This window comes from Eptesicus fuscus, chromosome 7 (genome assembly GCF_027574615.1).
Source record: "Eptesicus fuscus isolate TK198812 chromosome 7, DD_ASM_mEF_20220401, whole genome shotgun sequence".
In the NCBI taxonomy this organism is placed as follows: Eukaryota; Metazoa; Chordata; class Mammalia; order Chiroptera; family Vespertilionidae; genus Eptesicus; species Eptesicus fuscus.
The window spans coordinates 33,596,172-33,620,926 of NC_072479.1; the positions used below are offsets into that span (position 1 = coordinate 33,596,172).

The 24,755-nt window shown below is 38.0% G+C and overlaps 1 protein-coding gene and 1 pseudogene across 6 annotated transcripts in view; both read left to right on the forward strand.

Annotated features, from left to right (window-relative positions):
- Positions 1 to 7,175, forward strand: part of PPP1R12A (protein phosphatase 1 regulatory subunit 12A) — a 150,478-nt gene extending 143,303 nt beyond the window's left edge. For 4 of the 6 annotated variants that reach the window (XM_008143815.3, XM_028148616.2, XM_008143817.3 and 1 more), the window contains 2 exons: positions 2,495 to 2,545; positions 4,984 to 7,175. In XM_008143815.3, the coding sequence (XP_008142037.2) occupies positions 2,495 to 2,545; positions 4,984 to 5,070 (138 nt within the window). In that variant the 3' untranslated portion in view covers positions 5,071 to 7,175. Of the gene's footprint in view, positions 1 to 1,739; positions 1,797 to 2,343; positions 2,410 to 2,494; positions 2,546 to 4,983 lie in introns of those variants that run through there. The other 2 variants (XM_054718824.1, XM_054718825.1) reach the window with 2 other exon arrangements.
- Positions 7,176 to 17,772: 10,597 nt separating this feature from the next.
- LOC129149655 (cleavage and polyadenylation specificity factor subunit 5-like) lies at positions 17,773 to 20,962 on the forward strand (annotated as a pseudogene).
- The last annotated feature ends 3,793 nt before the right edge of the window (positions 20,963 to 24,755 follow it).

A 24,755-nucleotide genomic window follows, 5' to 3' on the forward strand; every position in this document is an offset into this window, starting at 1 on the left:
AATTAGAAGCAGTTAATATAAAAACATTCTCTCTCATTCCATTTTAAAAATAGCCAATTTACCATTCTGACTAAAAAAGAGAGAGAAATGATACTAAAATACAGAATACATAAATAAACAAAGTCTGTTAATGTCTGTGCCATTTACTAAATTGTATCTTGAAATAACTACTTGTTTTATTATGCTTGCAGCAGTTTTAAAAATTATGGTCTAGGCCATTTTGTTGTTGTTGTTAATCCTCACCCAAGGATATTTTTCCATTGATTTTTAGAGAGAGTGGAAAGGAGGAAGAGAGACAGAGAGGAAGAAACATCAATGTGAGAGAGACACATTGATTGGTTGCCTCCCGTACACACCCCGACCAGGACAGGAGATGACCAGAGTAGGGGATTAAGCCTGCAACCGAGGTGTATGCCCTTGACCGGAATAGAAATCAGGACCCTTCCGTCTGCAGGCTGATGCTCTAGTCACTGAGCCAAACCAGCTAGGGTTGTTCAATCTAGACCATTTAAAAAAATTTGGTGCCCTGGCCAAGTGACTTATTTGGTTAGAGCATCGTCCAGTTGTACTAGGTTGCAGGTTTGATCTCTGGTCAGGTCACATACAAGAATCAACCAGTGATTACACAAATATGTGGAACAACAAATCAATGTTTCTCTCTCTCAAATCAGTCAATAAAAAAGTGTGTGTGTGTGTGTGTAAACTATTGTATAACTAATTGCTAAAATTTGAATCAGTTATTTTATTAAATTTAATATTAATTATTATTTTCTTTCACAATAGAACTATTATTGAATTTTATATCTAACATGTAGAAATAAAAACCACTCACTTCTCTGTTATCCATATTATGGTTGAGATGAAAAGGCAGATAACTTAATCAAAAATATATATTTATCACAAAAAATTTAGCAAAAGAAAAAATAAAATCATCCATCAACCTGTCATGAGAGAGAACTGATATTTTGATGTTTATCCTTTGTTTTTCCTAAGATTAGGCACACGATACATATTTTTGTTTTCTGACATTCTCACCTGACCTCTTCTGTCTGTCAAATGCAGATAAGTTACAAAGTAGCTAATTCACTCTCAATTTAACAGACATTGACAGTCATAGTATTAATGATAACTACTAACATTCCTTCAGCACTTTCTTAAGTGCAGATTCTGGGATAAGCACTTTACATGCATTTTCTCATAACCATATTTTTAAATGTTAGTAAGTTAATTTGTCAGACATCAGGAATTTCCTATAACTTTATGGTTGTCAGTTGGGCAACAAGGCAATTTAGTATGGTGTTCTTGTCTTTATCACTAAGTAGTTAAAATCTTGAAGTCACCTAATAAAATTGAGGTGGTGGGGAAATTACTTATCAGTAGGAGAAAATATGCTTTTATGCTATTTCTGATATTTCAAAAATTTATGAGAATTAAATATGACATATGTCCTAGTATTTTGAGAAGTGCATTGTTTTTTATAAATTTGTCGTGACTGTATTATTAAGTAGGAGAAAGGTCTGTTTATAGAAAATAACATGCTGATAATAGAATAACATGGTACTTATCAAACTAGTAGGATTCCATCTATTTTTTAAAATTACATACCCTTAAAAACATTAACATTTACAGTAAATGTACTGCTTCACTAAATATGAACATTAATTATTAATCTGGGAAAGAGTGTCTTGGAAGTAGTTTCGGTATAATTAAACTAAATTTAAATGGTTTGTATCTGAAAGGTGACCGGCAAGAGTCAGTATCTTCTGGGCGGTATGACCTAACCAAAGTTTTACAGCACATTAATTATTGCTGCTTGCTTTTTTGCATAACACCCTAGAATGCTTATTATTTGAGGGAGAATAAAACAGTACACTGCAAAAATGTATGTTGCCTTTGCCTGTCACTCTTTGAAATAAAGTAATTTAACATAAAATAAATGCTGCAGTTGCTTCTTCATTAGATTCACTGCATTAATGCTACACAGTATCAACTGAATAAGCTATGAAGTCAGTTGGGTAAATAATGGCTAGTAAATAATTTGGTGGAAGAGATGAACTTCTCATAGATACTATTGAAATTTTAAAATACAGATATTTTAGTCACGTTTGCTTCTGGCTTTTCTGCTTCTATCACTGTAGAATAATTGCATCTTTGTGTGAGTTTTTTGTTTTTGTTTTTTTCCTATACAATCCTAAGTCTTCAGTATTGGTTTACTCTATCCTTGCGTTTTACGTGAGCTAAAATGTTATGTAGCATCTTACCAGAAAGTCAAAGCTTTAAAGAAAGAGCTTATAGAAAGTAATGCAAATAATGACTTTCATATTTCTTTCTCTCAAATTTTAGAAAGCTCTTTACACATCACTGGCATCACATCTTTTTCTACACTGCTCCTGATTTGATTTTTGATTCTCAAGTGGCACTATTTCACAATTTAGAAGAGAATGTAAGAATATAATTATTATATACTTAATATTGTTACTTTAAATTGATCTAGGAACGAAGAGCTCTAGAAAGAAGAATATCTGAAATGGAAGAAGAGCTCAAAGTAAGTATAAACCATGCTACTTATGAGACATAGTGCTGTTTAGGAACTAAATTTTATAGTACTGTTATAGGTGTTATGTTCACAGTAATTGTTCTCAAGACTGTTTATGCAATTTGTGATTTATCTATATCCAAGCTTCTCTTTCTTCCTAAATCCAGGTCTTAGGTGGGCTAGAAAAGTACTTACCACACATATCTTTTTGTTAATCAATTTTTGTGGAACTTTTGATGTTTAGGTACAGAACATATTAGACAATAATGACTATAAGATATGGGATTCATTATTTATTCTTCACATTCACATGCTCTGTTTCTTGGAGAATAAATGGTGGAGATGTTTCAATATAAAAATATTCTCCTTTGAAAATAAAGGATATTAGGATAGTAGACAAACAGAGCTGTATTTTATCAAATTCTGCATTTCCTGTGGAAATAACTATTTGTTTTGAATGTTGGAAGGAACACTTTGCATAAAAAGGAAAAACAGCATAGTTAATTAACTCTTATCACATTGTCTTGCATAAAATATCTCTTTCACACTATAAAGTAGAAACTAATGAATAGGAAGTTGGGCCCATAGAACTAGAATTTCAAGATTTAAGTGTTTTAGTATTAAATTATTTGGTTACTTCTTAGAACATTGTTATTGAGTGCCTTTGTAGACAAATTTTTTGGATTTTATTTGCTTATGTATTTTGTTTGATGGGGACTTTTAGGACTACACTGTATATCTTTGTAGATCTCATGGAATATTTTTTAAGAATTAATTTTTTCTTATATTCATTGTCTGTGATTCTTTGTTTTTATTGTACTCTTTTCCATTTTCTTATTTTTTATTTTTATTTCTTTATGTTCTGATTCCTGCAGAACCTGCATCAAATAAAGCAAATTCAAACTCTGAGAGAGTTAAATGAACGACTGCTGACTGAGAATAGGGCCTTGACAAGAGTGGTAGCCAAGCGCTCAGGGTTGTGTAGGAAACTGCAGTCTGTGAACCTATAATTTATAGTTTCATCATTTCTTCTTGGTAGAGCCAGGCAGGTGTTTTTGTATTAGTAAGCGTGTCTTGAGTTCACTTTTACAAATTAATGCCATTTTGTCTGGAGCTTATCATATAACCTTAATTATGCATGGCTTCTCAGAATGTTAGAAAGTGTCACTAATTCTATATTTAAACTACGTACAGTAAACTTAGGGAATGATTTTGGAATTTAAGTAAAAGTCTGCACTTTCACAAAGCTTGTACACATTTTTTGCTCTACAAATACTTTAGGGCTTAAAAATATGGCTGTTATATTTCAAATTTTTAACTAGAAAGAAAATGGAACATAATGTAATGTGTTGTACACATAATATATGTTGAAGCTGAAGATTAAGCATGCATTATCTGTTTTTCAAAATGTCACTTTATGTTAGGGCCATCTTAATATTCACTTAGTTCTCTTAATACATAAACTTCATACATAAACTTCAGATTACTGTATTTTATATCCATACATTTCGAACACAGGTAAAAATTGGTTGGGTCCACATAAAATTAAACTTTTCATATAGATTTTGCTTATATTTTGCTAAATATCTTGAAAAGTATGCTTTAATGTTCAAAATATAAGCTGTTCCATTTCCTAGCAAATCTAGCAGAGCACATGTAATTTAAATCATTCTACTTGGTGGAAAATCCATGTCACTTACAATATTTTCACCCCCTCGTTCAGTTTGTCTATAAAACAGAAAATGGATTTGCTTTATTTTGAGAATGTGTTTGCTCCAAATAACTGGTTATTTTTTCTATTCTTGAACATTTTTATAAATACAGGCTTACTACTTTTGCTGATAAGTTATTTTATTCTATCTCATAATAGTAATAATTGCTTTGTTGTCATTTAATGAGCACCTACTTTCGGACATTGTACTAGTCACTTAAACTTAGTACCATAGGTGAATCCTTTAAAGAATTTTAATAATTTAGAACAAGTCTAACTCCCTCAAAACTTTCCCAAATATGATGATTTTCTTGTGGAATATGTAAGTGTTATGGTTTGAGGTCTGAAGTAAATTGAGCAAAAAGCCTTGGTTTAGTACTGACAGGAACTCTTAAAGGAGCTCCCTTTCAGCTCCATGTTAGCCTAACAAAAACAGGCTTCCTTTTCTTGGCTGTTCTAATATGTGTGCTTGTGGGTCATAATATCAAGTGATTTAGTACATTTCAACTGATAACTTTGGGAGAATAAACTGTTCATTCCATCATTTATTAAACTAATGAGCATCACAAGTTGGGGGTTAGTTCTTTTTCTTCCTGCTATATGTTTTAGCCACTAGAAAAATATATAACTGACAAAGCTTGTTCATGTGTCTTGTGGTGAAAATATAACATTTATTAAGAATAATATTTTATATTTTTACTGAGCCAAAACTTTTTCTTCATTTTTCCCCTCGTAGATGTTACCAGACCTAAAAGCAGACAACCAGAGGCTAAAGGACGAAAATGGGGCCTTGATCAGAGTTATAAGCAAACTTTCCAAATAAAATAAAAAGCAGCAAATAATGGAATTGCACATATTAGTAACCCAGTGGACCATAATTGACAGTCACTGGAAACCTGGAAAGAGTCCTTGGAGACTGTCATTTCCGGATATCCTGCCAAATGCCCTCTTATCTTGGAGTTTTGTTTTGTTTAAATTTTCTGGGTTTTTTTTTTTTTTTTTTTTTTTTCTTGTATCAAGACCATTGTTTCATGTTAATGCAGCTGCTGAGAAGATTTTTTTTTAAAGACTGAGAAAACTTGTTTACAGCTCCAGCATATAAGGAAAGTGTTCAAGGCCAGATATGCCTCAGATATTTAACCAGTAAGCCTTAGTTGTACATAAATACTTTTGTGTCAACAAAAACTTGCAGCTCTCACAGAAGACAGTTATTCAACATTTTTGATGTGCCACCGTTTCCAGTTTTTCGATATTTAAATTTTTTTTGCTTTACATCTAAGTTTGGGTTTGTATGTTTTTCCTTGTAACACTTCATGTGGCAGACTTTTCTATGTTTTCACGGCTTTTTCATTTACAGAAAAGAACACTTGCTCTTCTGAGGTCATTGTCATGTATTATTAGGCTCATGTATTAGGCGGATGCTGTGTTGTGTCCCACCTGGAACTGAATTGCTTGGTGGAACATTTGCTTTCACTATTTGTGCAATATTGCATTTATTTCTTATATGAATGCTTTAAAGTCAGTTGAGGTTAGGTTCTTTTAAGTCCTGTTTTCTGCCTTCATTGGTCACTTTTTTGTTTTTGTTTGTTTTTTATTATTGTAGTACAAGATGTTAGATTCTATAATCTTCACATTCATTTTAGCAGGTACTGAGTGATGCTGTATATATAAATAAGTGTATTGTTTTGATTTTTAGAACACCATATGGCATGCTTGACTATTTTCTTACTTCAAATGTCTGTTAATGAGAAGTAGGCTACTCCATCATAGTGTTAAAAACTGAATTTGCTAACAATGTGATATAAAGACTTTAAAAGTAACACATTATGTGGAGCCCTATCTTTATAAAAATTTTCTACTGTAAAGTGCTTTTACTCTTATTTTCAGTTTTTATTTGATAGTATTCAACCATAATTAAAGTTGCATAAGATAATTGCTTCACATTTCACATACTGATATTTATCTGAGTGCTGTCTAAAACTGTTGTGCTAGCCAAAGTAATGCTATGAAATCATTTGCAGACTTAACCGTGAGTTAATGTTAAAAATGCACTGTTATTGCCATGTGAAGAGGCATTGACTTCTATACCACCATGATGTTCAGACCATTTTATACATTTCAGTGGCCTTTAAAAAAAAAAAAAAGTAAAACCAAGTACATAATGGAGATGGCTTTTATTTGGACAAAAATAGCTTTTATATTTTCATTAAACCATGCAAAAATATTACATCTTTCGGGCACATAACTGTCTCCTTAACCACTGAACAGTTCAGCCATTTGAATAAATTGTACATTGTAAAGCTTATAGTAGCTAATTGTAATATTGATTGTATTGTATACTATATCAAATGTGAATTTGTACCCCTTCATTTTAAAAGGTCATTGTGTTCTACTGCCTATTTTAGATTACTTTGGGGTTGGGAAAGGTGTTTTGGTAAGCAGGATTTCAAGTCCTCTCTCTCGATTGGTTTTATGAAGATAGAAGGTTATGCTCTTACTACCAAGCTCAGGATTCTTGATTTTTAAAGGTACAAGGATAGTTGTGGGAATTTTATTTTTGGTTATATTTGAACTGTATGAATGGTGGGTCTGAATATAGAGAATTTCCATGGTCTTATGTGGACGTAAAATATCCAGATAATTGATCAGTTTGAGTGACTGCAACATGTTCGGGTTGCACAACAGTTAGGCATGCTGAGGACTATTTGTGAAGTTTGGATGCCTGTGAAGAATGATTAAATACATGTTTCTAATATTTTAGTGTTTTGTATTTAGGTTATTTATTCTTTGTATCTAAAGCTACTGTGCTATATTGATTTTATTGGTAGTATTGAGCAGACCTTGTTTCTGCATGAAACTAGTTGCAAAACCCACTATTTTGGAAATAAAAATGTATTTTGACATATACAAATAAAATGAATAAAACTATTTTAAATGTGTGAACTTTTACTGAGACATTTTAAATTTTGTTCTGAGACATTTAAATTCTGCATGGGTATTTTTTCACTAATTATTTTACTTTGATTCCAATTTGAATAATTTTTGAAATTGTAATATTGTGACAATTTACATAACATTGTACATGCACATCTGTAAATGCAGTCTTAATTGCCATATTTATGCAATCTGTGTACCAATTTGGACAAATGTTTATATATTTTACATAAAGCTGTCTGTATGCAGAATCTGAGAACTAGTTTTTTATGATAAGTGGGTAAAAAGTAATGCTAACAATGTCTCAAGGTAGTAGCTTTGTAGCATAAGATCATTTGCATAAACATTTGGTGGCTTCTAAATTAAACCTGTGCTTTTTCTTAGGTGCAAACATCGGCTTGAGATACAGATAAAGATAATATTCCATTGAGATGTAAAATATTAGATCATTTTCCAACCTAGATTTGGTCAATCCCAATCTACTAACACATATAACTAGGTAAGAGGCACTTTCAGTTTGGTAGAGGATTTGTAGTAAGCCTGTGTTTAAATCAGTACGAGAATTGGACTCTCTCCTTTTTATTTCCCAGTATTTTCCCTGTGCAATGCTCACAGAATGATAGATTTTTACAGTTGTTGTTTGTCCTCCATAAAAAAATAATTCCACATGCCAATACTTCAAAGCCAAATGAAGAGCAGCTATAGAACTTTCTAGGAGAGTATTCATATAAAAAAGCAAAGCAGATATTCATTAATCCATTAGGCTGTATTATCTTGCTTAAAGATTTAATCCTGGCTGACTTGAAATAGTCATGATTCCCAGTGTCAACACTCACTGAGTCTTATAGGAAGAAAATATCCAGAGTACCAAATTTTCTTCAAGCTAGGACCATGTATTTCCCACAGGATATAATAGCCTTGTGGGTTGTCCTTCACTTTTTCATATAAGCAGAATACAGAGCAAATCTAATTAACAGTTATTAACTATCCATTAGTCATATCTTGCTCGTGAAAATCTTTGGTTGCAAAGATGAAAGCTGGCTGATAAGCAGTCTTTTCTGTGATGTTCCAAGTTGTATGTGTGTGGTCTCTGTGTATCTTGAGTGTGCATGTTCAACAGAGATCATGTGCATACGAGAGTTGCTGTCCAAAAGGATTGGGTATAGAATGAAATATTTATTTTCCTATTTTATTCTATGTATAACTAAATTTCTTGACTTGCATTTTGGAAAGGTTTTTTGAGTGCTGTTTAAACAGAGTGGTCCTTTTCTTAGGCAAGTGGTATGGAGAGTGTCATATTGCTATCCCATGCCTACAAAGTGACCAGATTACAAAGTAATAAATTCAAAATAAAAACATAGGCGTCAGAAGTTTAAGATTCTATAATCAGATCACATAAATCTATCTTACTATAATTTTATTACAAGTTTTTTAAAGTTTATTAGGTGTAAACTTTTTTGAGCTAAGTTATCCAAGCTTTTTATTGCTTACATTTCAGTAAACATCTAGGTCACAAAAATTTACTACATTTTCATTTTTAAAGGCTGAAGAGAAAGAAGGGAATATTTTGAAGAAATGAACAATATAAGTAGATTCTGCTCTGAGTAATACCCAGCTAGTAGGGTCTGTACTTTGTCCTTGTAGGTCTGAGAGAATGGGAATAGAAAAGAAAGATTTACTTTCCCTTCCTCACACTCAATTTTTCTTGAAATTTTGTTTGGATACAAGTCCATTTCAATAGTCTACCTTATTTGATCCTTACAACAGATTGGATAAAGTCTATCTTCATTTTATACGTGAGAAAGCTAAGATTTGTAGATTATTAACTGTTCAACATTCCAAGCCTCATACAGAATAGAGCTCTTAACCCAATTTAGTGTTGATTATTGTTTATTGCCAATTCTTAATCGAGGACTTTTCCCATGAAATTTATTTGCATGAAATTGCATAAGTCACCTATGAGTCTATATTTTAGGCTTAAAATACTTGGTTATCCTTGGGAAATGTGTTCCTTGATTTTTTTTTTTTTTTCTGTCATGCCACATCCTCACCCCCACATCTAGTTAGGAGTTACTGTTACTAAACCACTTGCCCTTTAATGGGACTTAAATATTAATGCCTTATTGCCCAAGCAGCCAGTTGACTCCCTGGTATAAATTCTAACTATACCCGATAAATTTTTTTTATATATATTTTTTATTGATTTTTTACAGAGAGGAAGAGAGAGGGATAGAGAGTTAGAAACATCGATGAGAGCGAAACATCGATCAGCTGCCTCTTGCACACCCCCTACTGGGGATGTACCCGCAACCAAGGTACATGCCCTTGACTGGAATTGAACCTGGGACCCTTGAGTCCGCAGGCCGACGCTCTATCCACTGAGCCAAACCGGTTTCGGCTATACCCGATAAATTTGTAAAAGATTTTCACATACCGATATGCAAAAGAACTTCTTTTGCATTCTTCAAAAACAGATTTTTTTAAAATTGATCAGGGCTTAATTCCCAAGAATCTTTTATTCCCAAGTAACATTAATAGTGCTGTGGTATTAGCAGCAAATTTTTCTCCAGTGAAAAAATGGGGGATACCAATGTATAAAACAGATAAATGTGTATTTTGCATTACTCTAGAGTTGACCCCACCCCAAAAGAAATTACTCAAAATAGGCCTCTATAAGATAGCATGACTCCCTCATTTGTTATTGTATGGGTTTTAGAGTACTGCTGAGCAGATGCACCTTATCTGCACTTGCTTTTATAATGTGCTAAGCCGGTGTTTTGGTACTATACTATTTTATGTGAGTGAATATGTTCTGCCCTAAAGAATATCAAACACACATACAGGGCAGGGAAAGCTCCACACAAAAGTGAGGTCACTTGGCAATATAAGTAGACCACTAGTGCTCTCCAGTGTTGTGCAGTTGTGCATGTGTCTAAGTGTATTGTTTTTATAACGTTTATGCATTTTAGCACACAATTTTAATCAAACTTGTGGGGTCCATAGAGCTAAGATTTAGGGTACTGATTTTTAAACACTTGACACGGTGGAAAGAGCTTTGGATTCCAGTCAGGTGTAGGTGTAAATCTCAGCTTTACTAGCTGATAACTAGTAATTCCAAACAATCTTGTGGTATTAAAAAATGTAATAGTAATGCCCTGGCTGGTGTGGCCCAGTGGTTGCAGTGTTGTCTGTGCATGGGTGGGTCGCAGGTTCGATTCCTGGTAAGGGCACGTACCCAGGTTCTGGGTTTGGTCCCCAGGGCACGTGTGGGAGGCAACTTATTGATGTTTCTCACATCAGTATTTCTCTTTCTCCCTTCCTCTCGCTCTAGAATCAATGAAAAACATATCCTTGGGTAAGGAATTGAAAGAAAATTTTAGTAGTATTGTTTCATCTTTGAACAAGCATGTCAAACTTAAAGGCTAACACAGGCCAAATAAACAAGGTTTAAGTTTGTATGGGCCGCAAAAAAACAAAAGCTTCAATTTTCATAGAAATAGGTTTATTTCGATAGAGACATACTGAATACAAAGGGCTGAAATAAATGAGTAATCATTAACATAATAGAACATTTTAATAAAAGTTAATATTTTTCTTGAACATTAACTTTCCAGACACTCAATACCTGCACAAATTAGTAAGTGTAACGCAAATAAACCTATTTTTCTTGTTCTCTGAAAGCAAACTATTTCCTGTTGCGCATACCAAACAAGTCAGTACAAGATTAATGATGTGGCCATCGGCTGCTAAAGTATTCGCTGCTAGTATTAGTGGAGAGAAATGGTGCGCCTGCTCAAAAGGCGAGTAAGGGAAATGAATGCAACACGATTATAGTGATCAGTCATTAGCGAATGTTGTAGTGCGTTATTAATATGTATAACAGGATATTGTAAAAATTGTTATGAAATTTTTATTAAAACGTTTCTTACATACTGTTTTATTGGCTGGGCTGCAAAAATATTCATTGTGGGCCACATGCAGCCCATGGGCCGTGAGTTTGACATGCTTATCTTAGAATATGTTAAAGCAAAATTTTGGAATAATTTACATAGTTACCATAAATACCTAATTTTTTAACTCTGGGACCAGTAAGGGGAAAAGATTGAGGTAGATTTTGGAGAACTTCTTTCAATCATTGGAAAGTAGGAAAAAGTACACCTCTGTAACCATGTCACATCTAATGGGTACCAGGGACACTGACTACTTATGTGAATCTAATCTATTTATAGCTCCAATTGTTGTTAGCAGAGGGAGAAATAGGGGAAAGTGGCAGGGAGTTTATAGGTGTGACATACAAATGCATTTGCCATAGAAAATTTTTATTGTTAATTGCTGCTCAATATTCCTTGTTTCCATTAAAATCTATAGTTGTTGGAATATCAGGATTATCAATAATTTGGATGCTTTTAAAATTTACATAATACTCATAAAATATCATGAGGTCATCTGGACCATGTATCAGCCTCCACATAACACTAATCTTGTTACATAATGATCTGCAATGGTGTCAGTACTTGCCTTACTGTGACCAGTAGTAAGGAAAACCAGGGAGGAAGGGAGCTGAATTTTACTATTGTCTGTGTATCAGACCCTATGCATAGCTTTGTTTTCTGGTTTTAATATTTTTAAGCTATTTCTTTTATTTCACTCTACAATAAGCTCCTCCCCCCGGCCAGCCAACTGCCCGTGGCCCTTCTCCCCCAAAGGCCCGGCCCCATCGGCCCCCATCGGGGTGGGCGGCCGGATCCCACCCATGCACAAATTTGTGCACTGGGCCTCTAGTTAAATATATAATCATTCTGATACCTGCAAACTTACTTGTCTCTGTGATTCAATAAGTTCTTGTTAGCATGTACATGCTGACACTTGCCTATGTGGTGAGGATAAACCCTGAAGCAAAACAGGCAAAAATAAAGTACCCATTTTGTGAAGGTTACATTCAATGAGGGGAGAGATTGAAAATGAGCAAGTACCCTAATTTAGAAGATAATATGGAAAGAATAGAGTAGGATAAGTGATTCAGGACTGAGGAGAGAGCTAGTCAGAGAAGGCCTCACTGAGAAAGTAACATTTGAGCCAAAACTGAAAGAAGGGGAGGACAAAAACTGCAGACACCTGGGAGAAGAGAATTTCCAACCAGAGGGAGCAACAAAAGCAAAAGCCCTGAGGTGCACATGTTCTCAAGTGTTTGACAGACAGTAAGGCTGATGTGGTTACAGACAAGTGAGCAAGAAGAGTAGTGGGAGAGAGCAACAGGGAGCCAGATGAGGGACTCGGTTTAGACATTTATTGACCACAGCTCTGCACTACACTTTCTTGGTAGTGATAGACTTGATCCTTCAAGAACTTTACTACTTTTACCTATAAATTATAAAATTATTTTTAATTGATTTTTAAAAGGAGAAGAAGGGAGAGGGAGAAACATCCACATGAGAGCAAAATACCGATCTGCTGCCTCCTGCACACCCCCAACCAGAGATTGAGCTCGCAACCTGGGTATGTGCCCTGACAAGGAATGAAACCGGCAACGTCTTGTTGCTCGGGGCGGCACCCAACCAGCTGAGCCACAACTGGCCAGGGCTAAATTATAAAATTATTTTTATAAGAGATAAGAATCAGATTATAAATTGAGAATAACTGTACTAGGAAGCCTAAGCAGAGTTTCATAAGGGGAAGCATTTAATCAAATGTAAAACTTTTGCAAAGACTCCTGACAACCAAGTTAGAAATGGAAAAATGGACTATTATAGACATCATTATGATATCAAAGAAACACATCAGTTCATGGGACAAAATAAACATTTTAGATCAATTCTCAGGAAATAATTTTTCTTATTGATTTTACCAATGATCTATACATGTAATATACATTGTTTTCATTTCTCTCTTTTTTGTAGTATTTCTGTTCAGACACTGGTTTCTTATTTCTGCTTTCAAAAGCAAAATCTGGAATAAAAGATGTGCTTCCATAAGTGTCATGATGTTGTTCCAAGAGAGATCAGAGAACTATAATCCAAGTGTGTAGTATTCACCAATTTTCTTGTCCTAGCAATGTCCCAGGAATGGATAGTTTTATCATTCCTCTAAAACAGTGGTTCTCCCCTAGAGAGCTTGTTCAGGCATAGTTTGGGCCTCACTCCTTTCTAATTCAGTATTTAGGATCTGGGGTGGGACCAGTGAATTTGCATTTCTATCACATCCCCAGGTGATTCTGATACTACTGGTCCAGGGGCCATGTTTTGAGACATACTGCATTCTAGCATCAGTTGTTCATCTTCTGAAGAGAAATAGAGAATTCAAAAATAAAATCCCTTGTGATAACATCAAATGTAGGTACAGTATCCCACATTAATAGATATGGTCATATAGAGAACAAACCTTGAGTAACACCAGTGATGGTTTAAAAATAAAAGCTCATGTGTCCCATCATCACACATATACCCTGGATGGGGGAAAGGGCACATGCAGACAAAACGAGTCCATTTTACTAGGAAATCAAAACAGAAGGGTTGTTTTTTTTTTTTAAGATTTATTTTTATTGATTTCAGAGAGGGAAAGAGAGAGAAAAACATCAATGATGAGAGAGAATCATTAATCGGCTGCCTCCTGCGCGCCCCACAGGAGGGATGGAGCCTGCAACCAGGGCATGTGCCCTGACCAGGATTCAAACCGTGTCCTCCTGCTTCATAGGTCTACACTCAAGCCACGCTGGCCCGGCCAGAAGGAATTTTTTTATATGAGACAAGCAACTTCACAACAGCCCCATACACTTCGGGGTGGTGTGGGGCGGGGGTAGCCAATCCCCTTAACATCACTTTTTCTCTGCTTGCTAGAGAGACAAAAAGCCTAAAACTGCAGGTATGGGAAGGCAAGTGTCTTAAAAATCGAGGAGTCTTGCAAGCTTAAAATTTTAAAAATCAACATAACTGTCTTCTCACCTTTGAGGCCTATGACTATTTTGTTCCTATAAGTCTTTGAAAAAAATTATAACGGCTTTAAAGTTCTTGCCTGCTAATTCTAACATATTAGAATATGTTAAAGCAAAATTTTGGAATAATTTACATAGTTACCATAAATACCTAATTTTTTAACTCTGGGACCAGTAAGGGTCATGTCAGGGTCTGTTACTATTAACTACTTTTTCTCTTGATCTTGAGTCACATTATCTGTTTCTCTACATGTTTAATATATTTTATCCTGGACATTGTAGATAATAATTGTCCATGAACATGAATTCATTTTCCTCTGAAGAGTTCTGATTTCCATTCTAGCAGGCAGCTAAGTTACTGGCTGATGACTCTGAACTTCTGTAAGCTTACTTTATATACTTTTATGATGGATCTACTTCCAATTTATTCTTAACATTTGAGCAAAACTTTAGTCCTGGAAAATAGTTTTTACTCTAAAGGTATGGCCCCTCTCTATTTTTGACTGAAAACTTGAAGTGTTGCCCAGCCAGTGTGGTTCAGTGGTTGACCTATAAACCAGAGATTCCGGTCTGGGCACATGCCTGAGTTTCGGGCTCTACCCCCAGTAGGTAGGGGTCCTGCAGAAGGCAGCTGATCAATGTTCCTCTCTCATCATTGTTTCTATATCTCTCTCCCTCTCCCTTCCTCTCTCTGAAATCAATAAAAGCATTTAAGAGAAAAAAAAGGAAAACTTTTTTTGAAGTGTTTACCAAGCCCCTCTGACTTAGTAGGTACTGTGGTCTGAATGTTTGTGTCTCCCTAAAATTCACATGATTTATTTCTAACACCCAATGTTATAGTATTAGGAACGGGCCTTAGGAGGTGATTACATAATGGGGTGGAGCTTTCACGAATGGGATTAGTGCTTTTATAAAAGAGATCCTACAGAGCTCCCTAGATCCTCCCACCATGTGCGGACACAATGAGAAATCTGTGACCTGGAAGAAGGCCCTCCCTGACTCTGCTTGGACTTCCAGCCTCCAGAACTGTGAGAAATAAATGATTAATATTTATAAGCCAGCCTGTGATATCCTATCTAATAAAAGAGTAATATGCAAATTGACCATCACTGCAACATACAAGATGGCTGCCCCCATGTGGACACAAGATGGCCAGCAGAGGAGGGCAGCTGGGAGGGATCAGGCCTGCAGGGGAGGGCAGTTTGGGGTGACCAGGCTGGCAAAGGAGGGAAGTTGGGGGCAACCGGGCCTGCAGGGAAGGGCAGTTGCGGGGGAACCAGGCCTGCAGGGGAAAGCAGTTGGGGGGGACCAGGCCTGCAGGGGAGGGCAGTTAGGGGGGACCAGGCCTGCAGGGGAGGGAAGTTAGGGGTGACCAGGCCTGCAGGTGAGGGCAGTTAGGGGCAATCAGGCTGGCAGGGGAGCAGTTAGGCATCAATCAGGCTGGCAGGGGAGTGGTTAGGGGGTGATCAGGCTGTCAGACAGAAGGGGTTAGGGGCAATCAGAAGGCAGGCAGGTGAGCAGTTGGGAGCCAGCAGTCCTGGATTGTGAGAGGGATGTCCGGCTGCCCATTTAGGCCCGATCCTACTAGGATCGGGCCTAAACGACAGTCGGACATCTCTCAAGGGGTCCCAGATTGGAGAGCGTGCAGGCTGGGCTGAGGGACACATACCCCCAAGCACAAATTTCATGCACTGGGCTTCTAGTCTATCTTACCTTATAATAGACAAATATGCAAATTGACCGCACCTTCGCTATGCCCAAGCCACGCCCACCAACCACGCCCACCAGGAAACCGTTGCAGGGAAGCGTCTGCGCCGACCTGGGGGGTCGGCTCGCTCCTGCGATCGGGTCGCAGGGACGCTGGGGTGCGGAGGAGCCAAAGGCCTGGAAAGCCGCCCGGGGCTTTCCGGGCTTGGGCGCCAGCCGGGTGCCTGCTCCCGGACCCCTACCTACTGGGGGTAGAGCCCGAAACTCAGAGATCGGGTAGCAGGGACGCTGGGTGCAGCCAGCCCAAGGCCACCGCCCAGGGCCAAGCCGGGACCCTGAAAGAAGGTAGAAGGCGGTGGCCACATCCAAGGCCTGGGTCCCCGGTGCCAGCAGAAAACTGGTGCAGGCAGCCAGGTGTATGAAGGTCTATTGCACGAATCTTCGTGCAAACGGGCTACTAGTATATATATAAAAGGCTAAGTGACCTTCTGACCAGCCGGTAGATATGACCCACCCACACCACCAGGGGGCAGATGCTCAACACAGGAGCTGCCAAGCTGTGGTGACTTGGCAGTGGCAGTTCTTGGGTGATGCACCCCAGAACCAGAGAGGAGGGAGCCCAATTCCTCGTGGATCCAAGCGATTCCACCAGGCCAAGGGACCCCCCACCTGCTGGAGGGACCCCACTCACTCTGCGCCACCACAGGTGCAGCCGGCTGGGCAGGGACCTCGGAAGGTTGTCTCCAGGGTGTGTCCGGCCCATCTCGCCCAGTCCAGCCCCACTGGCCACCTTCTAATTAATTTCCTTTCAATGTGCATGAATCCGTGCACCGGGTCACTAGTTTGTTATAACAGCCAAGTGGACTAAGAATATAGGTAGGTTTCAAAACCCATATTCTATCTCTTTCCTGATAGGCAACAACCAAAATTTCTCCTCAGCATTTTCTAGTTGCTGCTTTCCTGAGCTTTCGGAGATCATGCATGCGCAATTAAGAGGCCATCCATGAATTTGAAGCAAGTTTATACACAGATTTTGGGACTCTCATATCTATGGCTCTTATTTCCAAAATCTTCCCTCAGTTTTCAGTTGTTCTAGCAGCCCCAAACCCTGTCCTCTGACACCTCAGGCTGCAAGATCCAGCTTAAGTTCTAGCTGCCCTCCACTGCACTCACAAGGGAACACCCTCAGGAGTAAATCTGTTTAAACACGGATCTCACCAAGTGTAGTTCCCTTTTTCCCAGGGCAGAGTTCGCTCCAATTTATGCCTGCTGTAGGTCAGTCTCTAAGTATTTCTTATATTTTGTCCAGAGTCCGTAATTGTTTGTTTGTTTGTTTGTTTGATAAGAGGAAGTTTATTTAGAAAGCCTCAGATGTAGAAGAAGTGATTGGTGGAAGAAATGGGCCCAGGAAACAAGTTACAGAGGCAAAAGAAGGACCCCCAGAGCTTAGGAGGATGAGAGAGGCCAGGAAAACCGGCCTGGTGCGGGGAAGGAGACAGAGAAGGGGAGAGAGGCAGAAGGTGTGGCTGTGCTCCCAGGAGGGAGAGTGCCCAGAATCCATAATTGTTATTTGTGAGAGACTTAGTCCAAGCTGTTCTGCCATTACTGGAAAGAAAAGCTCTGTATTACTTCCACAATTTTAAAAACTAGGTTTAAAAAGGCTAGGTCAAATGGACCAAAATACATCATTTTGTACAAGGGAGTAGTTTTACAGGTAATATTTCTTCTTATATTTTCCAAGTTTTCTATAAAGCGATATTTTTAAAATTAAACTGTTTTTAATGGATAGGATTTGCATGGAGTGAGAGGCATCCCAGTGGGGAAGTGTATAAGATTTCCTGTAATTTGGCATTTATTTTTTAAATTAAACATTTTTTATGGAAAGAGTTTGAATGGGGTAAGAGGCATTTCAGATGTAGGAAGTGTATAAATTAAAGGTGTGTTTGTGTGAAGAACATGAGTCACCTTTGGGTCAGCTGTTTGGTGGGAGCAGGATGGTTTGCAAGAGTGGAGAAGTGTAAAGAAACAAGGGAACTCCACCCTTATACAAAGGTAATTATTGTCAACTCATTGCCAAAAGCCTGGGCTTTAAACCTGTTGAATTACCTTATGTAGTAGAAGAATAACTAAATTTGCCAGAAAGAACCATGAATATTTTATTTAAATTTTTCAACTTAATATTACACAAACTAAGGAATAAAAATACATATACAACTAAAATACATGCCTTTGGATGCAAATCAGAAACGGATATCAAAAAAAGGGGAAAAAAACTTATTTGTAGAGCGATGAAAGGTGGAGAGATTTTTTAAACAGATTTCAATTTCCAGATGCTATTAGGGGATGGGTTGGTTACATAGGGGGCCATCATTAATCATGGTGACTAAGGGAGTCAGGGTCTCCATCTCTGCTGATTGGCTGGGGCCGGGACAGGGGTTGGCGATCAGCATCTGGTCCTGATGTCACCTAGGCGTTGTTCTGTCTAGCTTCGCAAGGATGTGGACAGTGCGGTCATCCTGCTTCTCTGGGCCTGGAGCGGAAACACAACGAAGGCCTCGATGTTATCTTCAGTTTGACCAAAACTCTGTTTCTGTGGTCCACGAGCCACAGGCTTTGTTCCTAAGACCTGTTTGATGCTGACCCGAACCAAGCACCTCATTGTTCTGAGGGCTTAATGATTAAGGCCCCCGCTAAGCTCCATGCACAGTAATATATTTGCACTCTCAGAAGAAGCCCCAGACTTTCCATGTTTTTGCCCATGAGCTACCTTGTTTCCTACACAGCTGTGGAGACTCGGCTAAAACAGGCCCCCCTTTGTGAAGCCTGGTTTTCTCCCCCTCTCCCTCACCCCGCCACCCCTCCCAGGAGTTATAATAGGCCATGAGTTTCGTCAGTCCTCCTACAGACCATGTCAGCAGCACGTCTTATTTTTGTCGAAGTCCCTGAAATGAGTCATTTCTTCCCTTTACACTTCATACAAATTGAATCCATTTTAGAGGCTATTTTAAGCGTGCAAAATATGTGTGATAGGCTAGGAGGTAAAACTAGTGCAGTAACAGAAAAAAAAGATATGCATTGAACCTAACAAAGATATTATACAGTGATATCTATGCTTAAAGAAGCGTGTTGTCATTTACCAAGATTAATAAATAAAACGATTTAGTGAACATCATAGAATTGCAGAGTTGGAGTTGATCCTGTAGCCTCTCCTTGTCAGACCTGAGAATTCTCGGGCAAGAAGCTAGGATGTCACAGAGGCGTGAGTGAAGGAAGCAGAGCAAGCGTGGAGGAGAAGGCGTGCTGGTAACTTGGAATCACAGATGTGAAAAGGCCCTCTCCATCCTCACACCTCAGCGCCTCCTTGCTCATGCCAGTGGCTGTAAGTGTGGAGTTCACCCCTCACCTGTCCTCTTTCCTTTACGTCTGGATTGGGGCGGGGGTGCGTGGGGAGGAGGAGCAACATTTGGTAACTCACTTCCACCCCTCTCCCCCTGAGACTGTAACCCTAAAGGCAAGTTACAATGGCTGCTGAGAACAGTTCAAGAAATGCACTTCTAAGTGTTTCTCCTGCTGCCTGGGCTAGAATTATGCGTAAGGCACACAGGCAACTCCAAACCCCTATAGTGTGAGACACACCTAAACTGAGTGAATGAACAAATGATTCAATAATTCAGTAAAATAATATTCGATGTCAATAAAGAGAATAATATAAGTTCAAAAAAGCAAAGAACAATATTGAGGGGTTTTCATTTTTAAAATGATCTAGTTGGAAAAAATAAAGAGGCAAAATACATTTAGAGGCTTAATAAGGGAAATGTTAAACAAGATTTCAAATGGAAAATTATATAAATAGGCATCCTTAAGGACTACTTCTTACATATAATTATTAGTCAACGTTTTAAAAGTTTAGTTAAAATTTCCGTTATAATTTTACTTCAAATATTGCCAGATTTTTTTTAAAGGGGCTGAATTTGCCCTTTATCAATATGCCAATCTTTTTTTTTTTTTTCTTTTGCTCAGTTCAGCGGGAAACCACTGAGTTAAGAATGGGTATGTCTCTGTTAATGGCTGCTGAGTGGGATGCAGACAACCACTGCCCCAACGGGACAGTCTGCCGCCCTGTCTCTCCCCCTTTGCTCACCAGCAAGACTGCGGTGCACCCAGCCCCGTAGCTAGCAGACCCACCGGCGGAGGGAGTGGGGTGTTAGCTTTTTCTGCAACAAGTACACCCAGCAGGCCAAGCGCCTCACCTTGGGGCCCACCATCACCCTCTACCCTCTCACCAATTACACTTTTGGTACAAAAGAGCCTCTCGTCCTGGCTGGTCTGGCTCGGTTGGTTGGGTGTCGTTCTTTGCACAGAAAGGTTGCTGGTTCAATTCTCCATCAGAGCACAGGCCTGGGTTGCAGGATGGATCCCCCCGGTAGGGCATGTGCAGGAGGCAGCCAATCTGATGTTTTGCTCTCCAATGAATGTTCTTCTCTCCCTCTCCCTTCACCTATCTCTAAAAATAAATAAATATATTTAAAATAAAATGGAAGGAAGGAAGGAAGGAAGGAAGGAAGGAAGGAAGGAAGGAAGGAAGGGACTTCTATATGGCAGACAGATTTCAACACATGAGAGAGGAATTTGATAAAATTGGATGAGCAGGACTGTAGCAGGGGTTCTGATTGTACATGGGCACCGGCTACCCCATGTGTTACTGCTCCAGCTGGGAACAACTTTCTTCAAACTACCTGGTGGTGGACTGAACCCAGGAGAAGATGAAGCTGAAGGACTAAGACGTTCATGACAGAAATAGTCGTCAGGATGGAGTCCTGCAAAACTGGGTCATTGGTGACTGTATTGGTAACTGGTGGAGACCAAATTTTGAACCTCCTCGGCATCCATATCGTCCTGCCCATATTTCAAAACCGGGGGAACATAAGAAGTTGTGTTTGGTTCAACTTCAAGAGAAAGCCTGGTTTTCAGTCCCTAAAAGTGACAAGCGGGTAGCCCCACCGTTGTTTGGAAGGTATGACAATGCATCAGCGTACAACCCATCATCCCTCAGCTTTTGGACAGGTTCCGTGTTATTCACAACTCAACCCCCGCACAGAGAACCAGAGACGCCGTCTCTGTGAGCACAGCTCGACGCAGTACAGAATCCACGTGGTGGAAAAGTTGGCTTTGTTTTCTCTCTTTCCTAAATTGCCACCTGCTTCCTAGTGTTTGAATGGCAGCGTTGGTATGAAAAACTAGGTAGTGGTGTAAATAAATGTAGTAATGTTTAATTTGCTTTTGTTTCTACTCGTGTGTTTTTATAAATTAAAGAAAGCGAACTTCTATTTGTACTTTTTAAAATTTCACATTAAACTTACAAAATTCTTTTAAAAAATAATGGATACATCTGTAAGCACAACTTATTAATATGAGCGTAGATGAGTGTTAAACAGTTGTTGAGGGTCCCTAATATAAACATCACATCTCGACAGTGGCTTTTAATCAGTTGTAGCATATTTATGCTCTGGGGTTTTAGACAGTAATAACATTGGAAGGGGGACTGATTCAAATAAAATCCTTAAAAATCATCATCTGTATTCATTTATACATCTTTGTAAATGTTAACAGAAGCAAGAGTATTTTCTCAAATCTTGGTACAAAAAATCTCATTAGACATCACTAACATTTCCCATTTGGTGGATACTGGTTCTAAAAATAGAAGTGTTCTTTTTGTAGCCTACATACTTATTATTCCCTTATTCTTTATAAAATTCCATGTTGGCTCTAAACTAAGAAATTAGCGACCTCAAGTTAATATAGAACAAGCGAGTTTCTGTAATTATTAGATTTTAAAATATAGATCCCTAGACCCAAAATCTACTTGTTATAATTATGTGTAATAATAGACTCTTAGGGCATAAGAATTTTATGTGAAACTTATTAAAAACAGTTCATGATTTCTTTGCCGGTCCAGATCTGTGCTGCCAGTGAAGCCAAAAGACCCTGGGAAAGAACGCTGAATGCTTTGCTGATTGCTCTACTAATGTTGTCTGGTATGTTTAGTCTCCAAGAAAAAAAGAAATGAACATTTCTTGATCACCTACCGAGTGCCACAATATATTTATATGATTGAATCCTCACAATGACCATAAGAGGCAGAATAATTCCCAGTTTACAGAGGGAGAAACTGAAGTCACGAGCTCAGGGCATACATAAGCAACGCAGCCAGGATCTAAACAATCTGGCTCCACACCCGTTCCACTTCACGTAACTTCCAGTAGTCAACCACGAAAGGCTTCGTGTACTTTTCCTGCAAAACCTACTTGGTTCCCACCTGTCTTCAGCATCAGCATTCCGTCCAAACCGTTTAACTGGAAAAACCTGAGGGTATTCCAAGAATGTTCAGATTTTTTTAAAAGCAGGAAATAGGTTCAATTAGTCAGTTGTTAACTTACATGAAGAACTTAATATTGCCTGACATACTAATGAGTGCTACTCATAAACTTCATCTCTGATCCTAGCATTTGGAAATGGGCTACAGTTGCTTCACATTTTCTTAACAATTTTTTTTAATTGCTAGTGTGAAAATATACTTTAAAAATATTCAGTTATTGCCCTAGCTGGTTTGGCTCAGTGGATAAAGCGTCGGCCTGCAGACCAAAGGGTCCCAGGTTCGAATCTGGTCAAGGGCACATACCTCGGTTGCAGGCTCCTTCCCAGCCCTGGTCGGGGCTTGTGCAGGAGGCAACCAATCAAGGTGTTTCTCCCACATCAGTATTTCTCTCTGTCTTTCTCTCCCTTCCCTCTCTCTAAAAATCAATGGAGCTGAAACTGGTTTGGCTCAGTGGATAGAGCGTGGGCCTGCGGACTGAAGGGTCCCAGGTTCGATTCAGGTCAAAGGCATGTACCTTGGTTGTGGGCACATCCCCAGTGGGAGGTGTGCAGAAGGCAGCTGACCGATGTCTCTCTCTCATCGATGTTTCTAACTCTCTATCCTTCTCCCTTCCTCTCTGTAAAAAATCAATAAAATATATTTAAATAAATAAATAAATAAAATAAAAATCAATGGAAAAATATCTTCAGGTGAGGAGTAAAATAAATAAATAAATAATTCAATTATTAAAATAAATCGTGTACAATGGAAAGTATAATTTGTACAGGTTGAAACTTTTAAATGGGCACTTAAATTTCTTTACCAAATTTCTCCTGCTAGTTAAACTTTTTCAGCCCTCTCAAGCATTGTCTCAGACCTTTTTTTTTTTTTTTCTTGCCATATGGTACCTCACCTTTGTTCCTAATATCTTTTTCTCTTCCTGTCCCTGGTTCCATTCCTCTCAATGGCTGCTTTTGTAACCTATGTTCTTGGATTTATTCATGTTCCCTCCATAGACTTGTTAACAACTTCCCTTATCCTTGTCTACCAGATATTTTTTGTGTACTTAAGTATTTAGTTACCATTGTCATAATTGTTCTGAAAATAGCCTTGATAAGTGGGCCATCCCAGAAGACCAGCAATTTCTGAAGTTAATAACACCTTGAGCAAATAAATGATTTTATGATTCACTCCTTTCATGACCCCTCATAAAAGAAAGAAAATTGTTATATGATAAGAATATAGAAGTAATTAAGTGTTGTAAGGATTCAATAGTTGTTGAGATGGGTTTGGTCTGCTCAGATGATTGCTTTGATGTTAGAAGGATTGTATCCATTAAGTATAGGTTTTCATTGAAAGAAATGTGTGTTCATTAGAAAACTTCAAAGAGTTAAAACCCTTTTAGTGGTTAAGTTGTACTCTTAATTCTAATTGCAGCTCTGTGACATGAGTTTTTAACATGATCATGAGATTTTTTTTTCACTCAGAGTATACTTGATTTAATAAAAAGTCTGGATTGCAGATTTTATTTTTTAAGAATGAGTTAGGACTTTTAAGTCCCTAGAGTAACCTGCCTATTAGTTTTTTACACGAATCCTAAGGATCTGGATTAAGTAAGGATTCACTACTTTGATTTAAAATTAATTAAAACTATTAAATAATTTGGGCTTGAAAATAACTCGCATAAGTAGTTTCCTCTATCAGAGAAGAAAGTTTTTTATTAGTATAGTAATTGAAATAGCCTTAACAAAAGGGGGAATCTAAAATGTCTTCTGAATCAGTGCTTTATCTATCACCTGAACCACTAGGTGGCACTAACAAGCTTTTACCAAATATGTACCCTGAATGCTGTATAAGACACTCCTTGAATGCTTTCCACCTATAAACGATATCCAGTACCACCACTATCAGCAGGTCTACAGATTCGACCCATCTGTTTAAGAAAAATGGTATGAAGTTATGGCTCTCGACAACAATAAATGTTATTACTTTAGCAAATAATAATTACTTTAGCTGTTTAAGAAGCTATTTGCATTGTTGACAAAAATACTGAGAATTCAATCAAAATACAAGGCACCATGATTTGGTGAAAAAACACTGACTTAGAGTCAATAGTGCTGGTTCTGTTTATAGCTCCAGCGCCAACGATCTTCGCATTTTGAGTAAGTCGCTAAACCTGTCTGGTTGCCAGTCTCCTAGTCAGTGAAAGAGGGAAGGAAAAAAACCCAACAACTTTTTTTTTTTTTTTTCCTACAAAATCCCTGAGAATTCTAGTATGGAAAACACATGAAAGCAAGGCTGACTGGACGGGGTGGAATGTTGGAAGGAGAAGGATGTATGGACATACTTTCTGCTCTACTTCCCATCACTGTCTGGAACGTCCAACCCATGGTCTCCAGGGCCCAGAGAATAATAATCTGGAGAGCAATGAAATAGGAACATTAGTATGGTCCCTTCTGTTCCAGAAGTCTGGTTCCAAGTACGTAGCTACCTGCAAATTCTTAAACATTTTCTCTTTATTTGCCCAATTCCAGGATATAGTACTCACACTTTATTTACTCTTTTACAAATGAGTAAACGGAGG